The sequence below is a fragment of the Centroberyx gerrardi genome, chromosome 6 (genome assembly GCF_048128805.1).
Source record: "Centroberyx gerrardi isolate f3 chromosome 6, fCenGer3.hap1.cur.20231027, whole genome shotgun sequence".
Classification (NCBI taxonomy): Eukaryota; Metazoa; Chordata; class Actinopteri; order Beryciformes; family Berycidae; genus Centroberyx; species Centroberyx gerrardi.
In genome coordinates, this window is record NC_136002.1 from 17,582,062 (window position 1) to 17,598,798 (window position 16,737).

The 16,737-nt window shown below is 41.9% G+C and overlaps 1 protein-coding gene across 1 annotated transcript in view; it reads right to left on the reverse strand.

The window, feature by feature from the left end:
* Positions 1 to 2,340: 2,340 nt before the first annotated feature.
* The window catches only part of gosr1 (golgi SNAP receptor complex member 1), a 28,540-nt gene continuing 14,143 nt past the window's right edge, over positions 2,341 to 16,737 (reverse strand). Inside the window, exons 7-9 of the mRNA XM_071900623.2 lie at positions 8,625 to 8,654; positions 4,968 to 5,050; positions 2,341 to 4,201 (exon numbers count right to left, since the gene is read on the reverse strand). Of these exons, the coding sequence (XP_071756724.1) occupies positions 4,077 to 4,201; positions 4,968 to 5,050; positions 8,625 to 8,654 (238 nt within the window). The 3' untranslated portion in view covers positions 2,341 to 4,076. The remainder of the gene's footprint in view (positions 4,202 to 4,967; positions 5,051 to 8,624; positions 8,655 to 16,737) is intronic.

A 16,737-nucleotide genomic window follows, 5' to 3' on the forward strand; every position in this document is an offset into this window, starting at 1 on the left:
CACTGTATTATGTCCCATGTGGCTCCACAGGACTGTTCTATTGACACACTACAGGCTTATGCTACAAATATATGTTAAGTCATTGTAAGCATTATTTTCAAGCCACAGCTTTAATTTAGGCATACATGTTTCTTTTAGATTTATGCAATTGAAATCAGGAATAATTTAGACATCTATTCATATTATGTCCCCTTAAAGTGAAAAAAACAAACTTGAGTGATAGTATTTCATTGGGTGCCAATGGTTGCTTTGTTAAGGGCTCATAGGTTAATAGTGAAACAGGGAGAAACAGCAGCTAATTAACACCTGACATTGATGACATTTATCAGACTTCGAAAATGAGGTTGTTGGATACAAACTATGCAGCCTTTACCTGAGAGATCAGAAGCTCTGGCAAGTTCTAAAATGAAGATCATCAATGTAAGGCTGAAGAACAAATGCAATCTGTCAAATACTACCACAATATAGCACAATGTTTTGTGCAAAATGGCTTTTTATCAATTCCATTCTAAGGCAACGCAAATCACAATTGTACATAAAGGTCATGTTGTTAAATCTTTATCCAAACATCTGAAAGCAGCGAAATCCAAAGATTTTCCACAATGTTTACTACCAAACTAAAGAAAATATTACATTTCATTATTACTGAAATGACAACATATACTGTATGTCATTTGTACTGACCACCAAAGCCCAGCTTAATTGTGCTTACAGAGCTAATCTGTTTTTACAAGACATACTGTACTGCTGGAGTGTTGAAGATCACACTTTTCCATCTCTGAAACTGGTGGTCTGGAGCAAAAAGCCTAGCCTAAGCACTGCGCTGTCAGTAAAACAGTTCAAACCTTCAGTTCATTCCTAAATTTTACTGTATCATTTTCTTTTCCAAAATATGTATGTGCCAGTTTTCCATCTCTGATGTGTACATTTTTGCATGTCTGGAATAAATGTTACCATGCATGGTCCACGTTTTGCCTTTTGCTGATATGTCATGCTGACAGCTTGTATTTGCCTGAGATGAGTTCAGGGCGTCAACAACAGACTACCTGCTCATCTGTGCACATTATCAACTGGTGCAAAAACTACAGCACATTTCATCAAAGGTGCAGTATAGTCATGGACAGGGAAAGAGGGAGAAAATTAGAGCTTAGCAAGCACAGTTTCTTTGACTTATCTCACACATACATAAAGCAGGTCCCGATACACACTTGTACCATCAAGCACACAAGCACACACACCTCCATTTTTCATGCTCTTGGCAGCCACAATTCTGAATAATACATGGCCCAGGAAAAGGACGATCTGGCAGATTTTGCACTTCCATCAGAAGCTGCCTCACACCTGACTATAGCAGTGGCCTGATGCCAATCCTGACCGCAGCACAACGCTGACACACACGGGGATACAGGCATGTGCCATCACACAGAACAGTCCATTCACAGTGTATTCCTGACCTGAAATTGCATTATGTCTTTATCCCACAGAGAGAATAAGGTGAGGAAAATAATCTGTTCTTTATTATCAGCAATTGCTTCATCAGGTTGAGATGATTCATTTAACGCAGAAAGAAAAACTGCACCCTTTCCTCCAGAAAAGAAGGTAAAAGCATTTTCTAGGTTGCAGATACAACCTAGGCTGTCCTTTCCTTTCCAACTCTTGAAAATTAATCACCAAAAAAGTTGGCAATTATATTGATAAAAGCTGAACTCATTCTTAACTGGGACTTTAAACTCAAAAAACCCTTTTCCTCATCAATAACCATCTGCGGAGGGAAGTGATAGAAGCGCTCAGAGGATTGATGTATTCTTGATAAGATGTTTGATTTAAAAAAAAAAACACTGCTTTAAATAGGGATTTCCTTTCCTGACAGATATGTTGTCCCATTCAGTGTAGTAGGTGTTTGTGTCTTGCACTGCATTGTGCATCAGTCGCTGTAAAAACACAGACTTTGTGCTTGGCAGAAGTTACTGTAGCGCGACCCATCTTAGTGCGAGTATCCGGTGCTTAGTTCTGCTCCGGTGGTCTTCAGCCTCGACAAGCGTGCCTGAAATATTCAGGAGCTCAACACATCAGCACCTCTGTAGTTGTGTACTGACTGTGTGGGAGGGAGGAGTTCTACACACCCATATCTGGGCCACACTTAGACTTCAGCACACGGTTTCCCTCCAAAAGGAACTGAGGTATTAGAGGAAGGATGGCAGTGAGTAGTCTGACTGCTGTACAAGGGAGAAAAGGCTAAACGGACACAATTCTCCAACATAAAACAACTGTACTTCTTTTGAAGTACAGCGATAAGAACAAAGGTTTAACCTAGCCTCATTTCTCAGAACAAAGAAAGGATTAATAGTGATATTGTTTAATGCACACGCACACATTTTAAAGAGTAGAGGAGTGGGAGGATCATTTGGGCAGCTCCCCTCTTCTTTAGTCCATCATCTTCAGTCAGCCTCTTTCCTCCATCAACAACTTAGGGTTCATAAATCATATTCAAAAAAAAAATGTTTTTTTAAATGAAGCACTCAGGATCCATTGGAACACAACACTGCAAAATATTAGAGGGGTTCCAGGAAAGTTCAGATGATGAACATGACAAAAGTAAGATGAAGACAAATGATGAAAAGTCACAAATTCCTGATAATTCCTTAAAAAACACCAGATCATCTTAAAAGGCATTGTACAAGAAACTGCTTGTCTGCCAACTTTCCCATTCTTCCAGTCCTTCTTTGTGAGTGAGGCATCAAAACAGAGGGAATGAGGACAACGAACCAAATTTATCCCCTTCAGTCCATTGAAGTGAGGCTATTTTATTTTAAGAATTTGATTCCAGTCGTGCAACAGCCTCAAGCTGTGAGACAAAAACACATTGATGTTTCTCACAGAGCTGCCTCGCTTTTCTCAGTCGTACAACGCCATCAAGAAACTACGGCTTTAATCTGGTGACTCTCTAGCCTTGTCTGGATCACTCCTGTCTCGGATGAACTCACACCTTCAAAACGGTCTACAACAGACCACATGTCACTTCTCTTCTAAAAGGTAAAATGCATGGAGCTCCTGGAGTAACTCGTATATTGTAGTATGACTTTATCTTTACTAGGCAACATCTTTATCGGTAACTACACATTGCTCTACTTTACAGCTCTTGCAAGATCAAAGCAGTACCACTTTTGATAAAAAAATGACTTCATATTGTGCAATCCACTTGTCTAACTGTTGTTAAAGATGACAGAGGAAATTAGTTATTAGAAATGAGGGTCTAAATGCAAACTAGCTGAGAGTGGCTTCACTATTCTTAAGTAATTAAAGAACGCTGCTGGGGAGTCTTGGTGGATCAGTTGGTCTGTCCCAATTTTTTCCTGTCTGTCTCTACTGTCAACTATCAAATAAAGGCAACAATGAAAAAAGTTGCCCTGCTATTGTGCATTACTCCTCCATGCAGGGCAACAAGTCGTGAGGTTACCATATCTTCATCATATGATTCATCGTTGTCCGTCTGAAATTACAAGGCCCAATAGACATTTCAAGAGTTCAATTCATATATTTTGAAAAATAAAACGTTTTAAGTGTTGAGTATCTAGTAGTGTCACACACTTTTGTACATAATGAATATGAATAATTTATTAATGCACATTTTACAGCCCATGATGAACCATCCACCCCACTTCATCACTTCAAAAAGGACCATTCAACTAAAAATCTTTCCACCTCAGAAAACGACAACATTCTGCATCCGAGTCCTAGTCTCTTCAGACCGTCCTCGGCACAAAGTCTTTCTCCAAGCCAGTTATCAATATAATTCTTTAAAATCTAGTCCTATTAGTACTTTTGGTCTTCATTCCCTTATTGGCAGAACAGCACACAACCACCAGCCTCCATCTGTCCCACCGCTAAATACAAATCCAGTAGTTCGTGTTGGCTGACGTTGGTCCTGTCCTAGAATTGGACCAAACGAATGTCCTTCTGCTGAGCAGCCTCCAGGATCCTCCAATCACTGAGCTCCGTCTCCTGGGGGTTCCCATGCTACAAGGAGCAGAACAATCCTGCCCCTTTAAAAAGCTTTTGGTCACCAGGCCAGTTTATCAGTGGAAAGCATAGAGCAGCAGGAGAATGGTGCAGATGCCGATGACTCCGCCCAGGATGAGCGAGTCCCGCCTCTTCCGCAGGTTGATTCGCTGGATTAGGTTGTTGATGGCTGGGAAACGGTCTAGGAGAGGAAGGAGTTAAGGAAAATCGAAGAAGTTTCAAGATACATTGGATTCAAGCCCTCAAGCAGAACTCAATTAAACATAACATCTGCACTTTAATTAACTTTTTATGATCTACAACCATCAAATAGTAGAGCTTTTGCACTCCTGACTACAGGGTGAAAGAAAAAGCTCCCACACACCGTCTACTGAACTCAATTAGAGCAACTTTATTGAAAACGTTTCGGTACCAGGACCTTCACCGGGCTATCTTTACAGAAATGGGAGAGAGAACCACGATATATTGTCTTTCTTTAATGATCTACAACCACCAATCTTATCAGACAATTGCTTTGATTGATTACTTTCCATAGTCCTTCCTTTTTTGGCTCTGCCAGCATGTTGCAGAAGCCAGGCGATCGATAGAAGATATGACCTGCTCATCAAAATAATGGATGTTCCCCAATTCCTCAATCCAGCTGTTGTAGCCTTTGATTTGGAACTTCTTGGGTAATTTGGGCTCCAGCTCTGCTCATCACTCAACAAAGTCACGGGACAAACCCAGCTAGCAATGGGCACAACTAGTCTTGTAATAATAAAGACCCACTTTGCATCAAGGAACAAAATGTGTTGCTTTCTGAAGGACAAGCAGAGATTCCATCCCATGAATCAATCAGCTTTCCTTCAAGAATCAATTGCATGTTTTCTCTCATTTGTGTTTGTGCACCCACACACATGCACGTGCATGTCTGCGCACACACACACACACACAGAATAAAAGGATACTGGCCAGTGTGTTGACCCTGCTCTGTATGGACTTCAGCAAGCCCCTTTGGGAGGTCATGTTCTCCTTGGTTGCCATGGCAATACTAGAGAGAGACAGAGAGACAGAAATGAATTAAAATACAACACATCAAATACAAATACAAAATATCTGGTTCCACTTATTAGGATTGTAAAGTTCTTTTGACTGTACACGTTTCACAGCATGGGATGAATGTCATGTGATGTGGGGGAAAAGCAAATAGTTCAGCTGTGGAAAGAAGGATTTGTATGATTTGTATGATGGAGATGCTATCAGCTGCTACTCTCTACTTGCACAAGCCCAACACAAGAACACACAACCCTCCTCCTAGAAAAGTGCTTAAGGTGAAGCAACATATAAATAATAAGCGATCCATTCCCACCAGAGATATTTTGGGAAAATGGGCATCCACTATGAACATGAAAAATAGGTAATTTTTTGGGGGTGGGACAAGTGTGAAATAGGAAAAGAAAGTTTCTACGCATAATTACACATTTGCTGCCAAACTACATAGTGTTGATTTAAGCCAGATGTACAAAATGCAGCAGAGAACTGCTACTAGTAATTGGAATAAGCTATTTTATTAAGTATTTGACCATTGTAACTAGTTGCTTCTCACTCCAGTGAGTGCTCAACTGTCACATACAGCCACATGAATCCCATGTTTCTGTGGTGATTCATTGCTCTGCCCTGTGCCATGCAAGAAAAAAGTATTCAAGCAAACATTTAGACTGCTGAAATAACAAAAACCGATAGTGTTTAATGTGTGACCACCCATTTGATAAATCCAGCTAATAAATTGTGCCTTTTTTCTCATGTACACTGAACATCGCACATTTTGAAGGTGCAGATTCTGAAACGCACTTTGCAGATTTGTGATGCTCATTTTTCTGTGCAAAGCTATGAGGAACTATGGGAATATAAAGAGGGTATTAAAAGTGTCACTGCCAACTGCCACCGAGGGAGTCATTCTTGGGTGAAACAGTCGGTCACCTTAGAACATTCTCCTTCAACTTTGTGTGTGAGAAAGTGTGTCTATGAGTGTGTGCGAGTTACTTGGTGTTGCAGAAGGAGGGTATAGAGTTGCTGTGATATTGTACCTCTCTCGCCCTCAAACTTGGGCCTCAGCGTCTTTGAGGGCAGGAAAGTGCAGCTGGGCAGTTGGCAGGAAAACTTTCAGCCTCTACACCGGCCTTCAGTGGCATCTGTTACACAAGCTAATCAATAGCAACTACTGAGCCCGCTTCTCAGCCCTTCACTTCTACAGTGGAGTCACTGCATTTGAGTGGTAGAAGAAATCAGCTCCCGCCACCTATCCTTACAACTATCCCATCTGCTGGATTGAACCGTAGAAGTGTCCGCAAATTATTTTCTATTCAGGCATTGCCATAATTGGTAACAGGGATAATAAATCTGTTTCTACTTGCACATACAAGACAAAATTACTTAAAGACAACATTCTTTCTAATAAGACTCTTAGGCATCATACAGATAGTCTTTTTTTGTGGCAAAATGAGGGATTCAGGGGGCCGGCCACATCCACACAGCATCTGAGCAGACTATTCTAATTTCTGTAGCTCAGGCCAACTAGAAAAGTAAACAAAATTACATATCTACAGTGTAAATATGGTCAACAAATAGTTTGTTTTGGTTTTTTTTGGTTTGTTTGTTTTGGCTGCAAATAGTATTATGTAACACTAAGGTCTTAGCCAGGTGACAAGCAGCAAGCCATGGCCCCGGGGGAGAGGCTCCTCCAGGCGCAGGGTGACTGGGCCCCATAGGAAAGCACAGGTGAGGAAAAACAAGATAAAAGGATCACCATGGTTGTTTACCTACTTGGCTGGCAACAAGCCTAGAAACCAGTCAGCCAATCAGTTACTGAGTGAGAATGTGTGTGTGTGAGTGTGTGTGTGTGTGTGTGTCATGGCATCTCCTGCGGGTGAAAGTTGCTGAGGAGACAGTCCGCAGCCCGGGCCAGGAGCGCTCTGCTGTGGATCATGTTCTCCACAGTCAGAAAGAAACACAACGCTGACTCCAACATCCTAGACCGGCCTGTAGCTTGATGTTAAACTGCTCATGGGAATCAGAGCTAAAGGATATGGGTTCCTTTCACACACTGTGTGTGTGTTCAATAATAATGTGCACGAATAAACCGCTGTCTTATTCATCTCTGGAAGGACAGGAGAGAGAAAAACAATCAGGTGTAAAGCTTCATTTGGTCTGTCTTAGTGGCTGGGCTTTAGCAGGGGGAGACTGAAGTCCTCATAGTGGCTAGCTAACCTCACTGACACAGCAGAGGTGAAGGTAGGTTTGAAAAGGAATGTGGGCAAAAGCTAAGAAAACGGTTGAAGAAAATCAAAGAAACATAAGGGAGACAGAGAGCACAGTCCACCATTTCACCAACACAATCAACCAATCAGACCTCTGTTCTAGCTGGTCCCTTGGGTACCGTACTTTACCAGAGGGAGGGACTGGAGACAGGGAGAGGAATGGGTGGGAGAAGACCCAAGGGTAAGGATTGGTGAGGGAGGGAGGGAGGGATGGATGTGTATTGCCTTCCAGACCACCATAGATGAAATGCTCAAATGGGAACTGCTTACAGATTCTAAATCAGGAGTCCTCAAGACACAATGAGAGCATAGCTTGATATGTACAGGCCGAAGAAACTAGTTTGTGCCCAGTCAGTCAACCTTCTTATAATGCAACTCTAAAATGGGGCTAAGGAGAAAAGATCAGCGTTCAGTCCAATATATGGAATAATGGTGCATTTTACTGTGGCTAATGCTTCCAGTGGTGTCATGCTGCCAAAAGGCCATTTCCACAAGCCATGGAAAAAAGGTAACATCACCCACTCTGGCGTCTTATTTCCATCACTATGGCTCTGGTTGCTTTTTCTCTATTTTGATTGCAGATTTAACACAGGTGAGGTATAATTGGGGAACAGTCATGCTTACAAAATAAAAGACCACTTGTTATTTAACAAAAACAACCTGACAAGTAAAGCGACTGCCACACACTGCTGTCATAAATTTTCTTCTGTAAGCGAATTTGTTCTGTAAGCGGTGGCACACAGCAGACGTTTACAGTTTGCTAAATAAGTTGCTTTACCTCTGTTCTCGAAACTGTTGCTACAGTACGTCTTGTCTTGGATGCTCCCATGAGAATTTAGCACAGAACAGCTGCAACAGCCTGCTTTCCCCATTCTACCAGCCAGCTGGTGTTTCAGTGGTCGAAGAAATGAGTGAATTGCAATTACCATGCCATGATTTTGCAATAGTGACAACAAATTATGTGTTGAACAACACTACAAGGATCGTGACTGACTGCTACAGTTGGAATACCAAAGTAACCACAGCCAGTCTAGGAAGGGATGGGGGATAAGGCATTTTTACATTAGCAAAAAATTGTATCTTACATATGTGTAACATATACTGTACATTAAATTATCTTGGCCATGTCTACAAGTTTGGAAATGTTCATAACCAATAAGACCATCTGGTGCATTAGAGCTAGAGGCATGAAGTGTACATACATGTGGTTAGAAGGTAAGGGAGTGAAGAAGAGGGAGGGCTGTCAGCCTTTCACACATGCAAACACATATGCTTTTCCATATGTGGAAGAGAATAAGCAGTCCTTACCTTATTGTGTCATCCATCAGTCGGTCAGAACTATAGACAAGGGGGAGGAGAGAGAGAAGGAGACCTGGTTAGTTATTGACATGAGGCAGTGTGGTGAAAACGTGATGGTGAATGACTGACTTGACATCCTTCACATCTCTCTCTAAGACTCGGGTTAGATAGATAGACAGATAGATAGACAGACAGCGATCAATGCCCAGCTACTGTAACTATCCCAGAATTCTGATCAGGTCACTTGGTGGCACTGGACTGCATTTCTTTTTCTTCTCTCCATACCCATCTGCCCTGCAGTGGCTAGCCAACCAATTTGGTAGAACCCAGTATAGCATCATTGAATATTCCCACTGACATCAATGTGTGTTATATTCTGTCTATGTGCGTGCTATATAGTCCTGTGCTTATGTTAATTAAAAAAAAAAATCCTTAATTGTCAAAATGTGAGCGCAGGCTTCCTATAAAGCAACACCAGGTACCAAATGACATGGGATGGTTCAGGATTTTTGATAAAGATTCCTTTCACAACATCCCAAAAGCCATCACACTAGTATTTTTTTTTTTTTTTTTTCAGAAACAGCATTTTCAGTTACAAGAGCCTCCTTTGAGCTTTTTAGTATCACTCATGCAAGCCAATCAGGACTGACACCATTTCTCATAAAACTGCATCCAAGACATAACATTTTCTCCCCTAACCTGTAGTAATAGTAGAAATAAGTAAAACAGTTTGAAAGGGCTTGCATGCAATTTATACATGGTTTCAATCTCAATGGCATTGCTAAGAGATTATACAGTAACTGGCAGCTACTATCAAATTCTCAAAAACCTGAGCATGAAATTTTTGGATGCCACTCAAGCAAAAAGGTCTCATTAAACATTCATTACATGTCATGTCCTGTCAACATGCTGGGCAGTCTGGGAATATTCTGACTTGCACAAGCTGTACAAGTCTGGGATCCAGATGAACTTTCTCCACTGGTGGCATGGAGAAATGCCACGGCAAAAATGATGTTGGCTAAATCAGTGGTTTTCAATCCCGGTTCTCAAGACCCAGAACGCTGCTGGATTTCATTCTAGCCATCTAATCAGAGACTATTTTACACCCGGGATGCAAAGTGAATCCAATTAAGTACCTAGTAGGATAGAAAACCAGCAGTACTCTGGGTCCCGAGGACCGGCTAAATGATGCATTTCTCTACGAAGCTCTCAGTGCAAAGAAATAGTGCTTCCATACCGTTTCCTAAGTATGGAAAAATGTCATCGTCAGAGCTCTATAGGGAATAATATTTTCACGTTGACACATGCTGTATTGAGTAAGAATCACATCAATGAAAATGTCAAGAGGGGTTCCCTCTGAGATGAAAACATGACAGAATGATGGGCATATACTGCGACACATCCATCAATCTTCTCTCTCACTTATAAAAAGGCTGCAGATTGACAAGAGAACTAGAGTTTTATTTCCTCGGTGGTACACTGGGCTTCTGAGACCATTTTTCCTCCCCGTCTCTCTGACACCTTTACTAACATTAACATACAGTATGCATGGTAAGTCTAGCAGGATTAAAGGATAAAAGATTCATGTAAAAGAAACCAGTTCAAGGGATGAGGTGTAATGGTCTCTGTGAGAAAGTGCACATGTGAGTGTTCCCCTGACACAGCATAGGCTACACAAAGAGGAAGAGAGAAACAATTTTCTAGGTATTCAAGCCATTCCTCCACTCACTTCTGACAATGAGCAATCCATTCAGAGCTTGTCTCAGCAGATACTGTAAGGCTCCCCTTCATTCATCTTCAGATTCAAGCACAGTTGATGAAGACATATTAATCCAATCAAGATTAGCAAGGAGATTGCATGGCTAACAGTTATAAATGGCCTCAAGAATGTGCTGACAGGGCTTTTTCTGCTCTTTCAGCCTCCAATTGTTAATTATAGGAGAAACTCATTGATGATCAGCTGCCATTTTGAGACTGTGCAGGTCCCTCTTTTGACTAGATGGAGAGTGGTGAAAAGTTATGATACCAACAGGCTACGTAGAAAATAGTAGTGTGCAGTGACAGGTAGCCCACCCACATAAGCTGACGATGCTTCTAAGCTAAATGCTTGGAAGCTGTGTAAATCTACTGGAGCCATTTCAAGCTTGAATAATATTGTTAATAATGTTCCTAATACCATGACCACTGGCATGTGATGGTAAGACAGCAGATCTGTGGAGAAAGAAGTAATGTTTTCATAATTAGCTACATCTGACTCCAGTCACTCAAAATGATCTAAACTAAAACTTTGACTAGTGAAACCATGCCTGACACTCTGATATTAAAGGGGCATATCTGTAGCAAACTAAGCAAGTGATTTGTGAAAGGGCCTTTTGTGTTGATGGAGGGTGGTAAACTCAAGAGATGTTGTCCTCAGCTTGAGGTTTTGTCACAGCTTGAGCAGGGATACATGGCTTGTTTGGTCTGCTTACATGTGGATGATTCCCACAAGGAGAGGGAGACTGGGCTAAGAAGACCCAGGAGGAGGCCACCTGAGAGCCCCTAGGGGCCAGGTAACTGCACTGAAACGTCAAAAGGGAGAGTCAAGGCTTGCTTAGTTTTGTCCCACAGAGACAATGGGCACGCACCTGTACACACACACACACACACACACACACACACACACACACACACACACACACACACACACACACACACACACACTTTGTGTTCCAACGCCAGTTTCGTGCCTCAAGTTGCTCATAAAAAACAATGCTCTCAGCAGGCTATTCCCTAATTGGAATCAGTTTGGATAATGTTTCATGTTTAAGTGAAACAAACAAACAAAATTGTTGGGATTATATTTCATAATTCAAGTAACAGTCCCTTCCAAACAAATAAATATTAATCACAGTAATTATTGTGGCATTAATTGTGGCATTAATTTGTTTTCTGGATTTTGTGTGAAAATCCCGGTTTAGTACCACCAACTAGTGGTTGAAATGATGATGACGTTTCAGTGGTGCAGAGATTTTGAAACGTCATACATGCTACCACCACCTCTTCTCCCTCAAAAGAGCACCTATGACCATGTGCCGCCCACTCTTACCTACTCTTGCCCACTTTTTCTGGATTTTTTAAAAATCATGCAGTAGGTGAACAAAAGCTAAAACTATCCCTTCATTGAAACCAAAATTACATTTTGGTGATGTGATACACAAACTGTTATCATGTTGTGTACCCACATCATACCATAGCCTGTCAACAGCCACAGGGATGCATATACCTATGCACAAACACAAACCCCAAATGATGATTGTTGTCCCAGGAACAGCAGGGAAAGCAGGCATTGCCATCTTTTGTCACCTGTACACTCATACAGAGAGATGGATGAGTGGCAAGGACTCCTTGTGTCTAATGGGCCGACCCCTGTCTGCCCTTCCAATTTTTTACAGCTGGGGGAACATGCCATGAGGCTCTGCATACGAGCGTGTATATTGCTGGCAAGTATCAAGGTCTGTGTGCTGAGCTAGCAGTTCCTTCATCCAACAGATGTTGGGCAGTCCTCCAAGGAGGAAGAAATATTTGGCTCATCAAAAACTATGAATTTAAGGAGGAGTTACTAATCTCCAAGGAGAGTAAGTTGACTATTACAGAAATGAGAGGAACTAGCAAAGAGGTTTGCAGAATCCATTTTACTCCCAACAGCTGAAGCTTTGTTTCTGGTGGAATCAAAAAATTATAGTATCACACAAAAAACAAGTTTCATTTTATTTTTATTTTTTTAAGTTAAAGATGTAAAATGATGCTGTCCAAAAACTGCATTGATCATTACTCTCTAGTAGATATTAATTCAAAAAAGGCAAATTATTGCTGTAGCTGTTTTTAAATCGAAATGCATCGTGAGTAAGCACAATAATGCAATTAAAGGGTTCTAATCTAATAAAATTTGATTGCTGGGTGTTGATCTTGTCCAGGTCACCGGTGTGGTCGAGTATTGACCCATTGATTTCTCAGAGGGTGAACCGTTTCCTGGCTTACCTATTGATGTATACGTGTTGAGATTTGTCCTGGTAATGGCCTTTAATGCTAGGTTCCTTGGATTCTCTTTGATAGTGTGCCAAATGGAACTGACCTCAACCAATCAAAGTAGATGAGGTTAATCAGCGTGATCCCCAATCTATACCTAATAGGTTCAACCTCACTACTCGGTTTATATGCGCTTTTTCACTTCTGTGATTGTCCCATAGACATGAAGTAGGAGAGTGCTTTCCCCTGGAAAAAGGATATCGTTTAGTATATTTCTTGAGAGGTATGAAGGATTAAAATGGCCAAAGAAAGCTAACAGTTAAATGCTGATGTCTGTGGAATGGAACATTTCTTAAGAGCAACACTGATGCCTTCATAGGAATGTTAGATATGTGGCAGGATATTGCAAATAGATGCTCCACTATTATATGAATCGAGTATATCTATGTAATTTTCTGACAAACCAGTCATGGTCAGTTCCTTATGCTCCCGTACCATCTAACTAGCCGACCCCTCAGGACAGGTTTGGGCAGCCTTAATGATATGGTCACATGGCTAGTTGCTGGGGCGGCACAGAGGGCCCACTGGTATCCCAACAGAGGCTGCATGTCTGAGCTGGGATAAAAGATAACAAGGATGTGGTCAGGGGAAGGAGCACCTGACAGCCATCTGACATAGCTGTTGGAGGACGGAAGAAGAACCATCGTGGTAGATAGACGGACGACTGGAAGAGAAAAGTGAACCCCGTCGTCTGTCTGCCGCTGGTGCTCGCCCTATAAATCATGAGCTGCAGAGGAAAAGGGAGGGGAGGCGCTGCGAGCGGAGGCGAGGCCTGATTCATTCAGTTTTTATATACGCAGATGAGACGGGGCAAAGGATTTATGCATTGCGCACTCTATCAGGCCACAGTTGTCGTGGTGAGGGGAAAGACCTTTAAGGTTTTTGATTCGTCTTCACGTGTGTGTCCTTCTGAGGCTACAACAATGCGTTGGAATGCGTTTCTTCCCTTTCCCCAGTTCAATGTTCTGCTGCAGTCATTAAATTGCTCATTAGCTCCCAGCTAATTCCCTTTCCCTGTGTGATGGATCCTCCCACCACAGGCTTTCTCGTTCTGCCTTACAATACACACACACACGCGTGACCGTTTGTCCTTGCAATGGGAAAACTATCTACAACCAGTGGTAAAAAATAATGACTGCAGTCACAGTGTGGTGCAGTGGCGCACCATAATGCATGTGCCACTCAAAGCTTGGTCAGGTTTGGACATTACCTGACTCCTTACGCACAGAAAGGCTGAGGAACAACAGGATGAGAAAGAAATTCACTATCGCTGGACCTCTTGTCATGCCGTGGCCTATTGACCACACCATGATGAATTTATATTTGCAAGATCTTGCAAAGGTAAATCAAAAGGTAAATACAGATACTGTATCCTATAGTAGCATTAAATGGTGTAATTGTTGTTAACACAAAGTATAAACCTGAGTCAGGACTTTTCACCTTTAGAACACACAAAATAAAACAACTGCATATTGCTGCAGTTTAACTGCCAAAATCAAAGGGTACAAATTGTACTAAAGGGATACAAAAGCAAGTTGATCAGAAACTTACCTTTAACCAAACTGAAAATGGAACTCAATATGTACAAACAAAACAACTGCTGACTATCTGTGCATAAAGCAGACAACATTATCAGTGATTTATTTAATATAACAAGGCTCATTGAGGGTTTTGCTTAATTGCCCTTGTCACCTATCAGCGCAGTGTGCCGAGTCGAACTGAAGTGTCGAACAGGGGCAATACGTGACTCCCCAAGCGTAATTGTACTCCCAAGTTCAGCTTATACCCTTTACACATCACTGACAACTAAAAACTGTCAAGTTTCTGTCTCGCACACACTGTTACAAACACAGGAGAGCAGTGTGGAGCGTAGAATAACAAGATTCAATTTTTTTCTCTCACCCAGGAGGCTCTCTTAGATTGGATGACATTAAATAGCAGCAAAACTCCTTCATGCTGTACAGGCACAGTGCTAAAACAAAGTATGGGACAGGTCTATCTGATGCACAACTACAAAGCTCTGAATATCAATATGGCTATCATATTTCAGAAGATTATGGTATAACAGTATTTGTTCTTTTTAAAATGCTGGAAAGTCAGGGCCAGCAGCTTGTGGAAAACAGTATCTACTATCTAGGTTTATTTTTTAATGGTTCACAGAGGCATGGTTTTTATGTTGTAGTGGAAGTAACTGTGGGAATAGGTCATACAGGTCATTTTGACACTTGAAAAAAAAAACAATTGATCACAAAAAATCCATGCTTGCAAACAACTGCAGACAAACAAACTTATCAATCAGTTAGCATTCTACTCTGTGTCCTTTGCTTCGTCTACAACAGTGTGAGGCAAGACCGATGGAGAGGGGAGTTGCGGTGAAATCAACAGCTATAGATCAAAGTTTTAAACTGGATAGTCCATTAGCGTAGAGAAAAATGAGAATTGGTCGAGCTATTGGCTGAAAGGTTTTTTTGAAGCATTTTCTGCAGAAGCCAATTTAAATGAAAGGGACCCTGTACATCTTGAGGTCCAATTTATTTTGAAACAAAACACTATTAACAGTATTTTATTCAGCCTGCCTGACACTGCAGGTAGTTGAGCATGCAATGGCAGTATAACATACTGTAGCAAGGAACGTCATACAAAGTGAGTATTTCCCAGTCAACCTTCAGCTTTTTGGATCCTGAGGCATTCTCTAAAAAGAGCCAGCTCGCTACAGTGCATAAAGAGGGAAGGAGCAACCACAAAGTAGCCATGAATGGTACACAATTTTAATCTCCATTATATCTTTGCAGAGAAAAGCCAAACACTTATGCAGATCATAGTGCACTGTTATGCATTAGATAGTCAGTGAACGTGGTTAATGCACTGAACAAAAGCTGTGTCACTTAGGCACTTAAGTCCAGCAATGCCTTCTTTGTCAGAAGGCCGATCTAACAACCAATCAGGAGAAAAACAAAGAAATCAATTGACACTAAATGCCCAAGAGACTGTGCCACGCTGGTTGGGTAAACCTCTGACTGGGACTTTCTGAACCACAGAGGAGAGGAATGGACGTCTGGGTGCTCTATGCTTCTTTGGAGAGCCAGCCAGAGACGGGATGAGCCCTCCCGTACCCCGCTTCCCCACAGCTCCTCCACTTCCACTGATTACATTAGCATATCAGGGAAACAGCAGCTCCAAGCAAACTGCTCAAGGTGGGCAGCAGGCCAGGCCCACAGAGTGCAGTGGGTTGAGAGAGAGAGAGAGAGAGAGAGAGAGAGAGAGAGAGAGAGAGAGAGAGAGAGAGAGAGAGAGAGAGAGAGAGCGAGAGAGAGCGAGAGCGAGAGAGCAGGGGGGGGGAGACATAGACATAAAGCAATGAGCCATATGTCTGTTTAGACTGAAACCTTACAGATAGCTAAATGGCCCTCAGGTAGGCAGTCAAAAAAAGGTGAACACAAATCTTGCCCTGTGTTTACATCCGTTACATCCATGACCACTTCCGGGCGCCGTACTTGAAGACAAAATCTTTTTGATATGAAATCTTGTTTCGAAGGAAAACAATATATAGGGAAGCCTCACCACCCACTATGTCATTTTAGCTCGTCTACACCGAGGCTAGATAAGACCGTCAAACTGGAAGCAGAGTAAGGCAACACACTGTTGGAGATAAGAGGCCAGCAGACCAGATAAAGAGAGGTGATGCGCTGCAGCATGCAGAGACATCGGGTGCAAGGGGGGAAAAAGTGATTTTTCAATGAGAAGTGGCAACATGACAAGCGAGGCAGCATGTGCGACTGGCATGTTTTCCAACTGTCTATCAAACCATGTATGATATTTAGCCTTTAACATTGATTTAAAGAAGTGGCTGGTAAAAAATGTGAGTGGCTGGTAGAATTTAGGAATCTACCAGAGACAGCAGCTAGTGAATCAAAAACATTAATTTCCCACCTTGTCTTCTGCTGTGCATGAGATATTGCAAGCAAAACCCAAGGTTTCAGCCTGAAGCCTGAAATGTGTGGGTGAGTGTATGGAAAATAGCCCTTGTAAGATGGAAGATGAGCCAGTTTGGAGT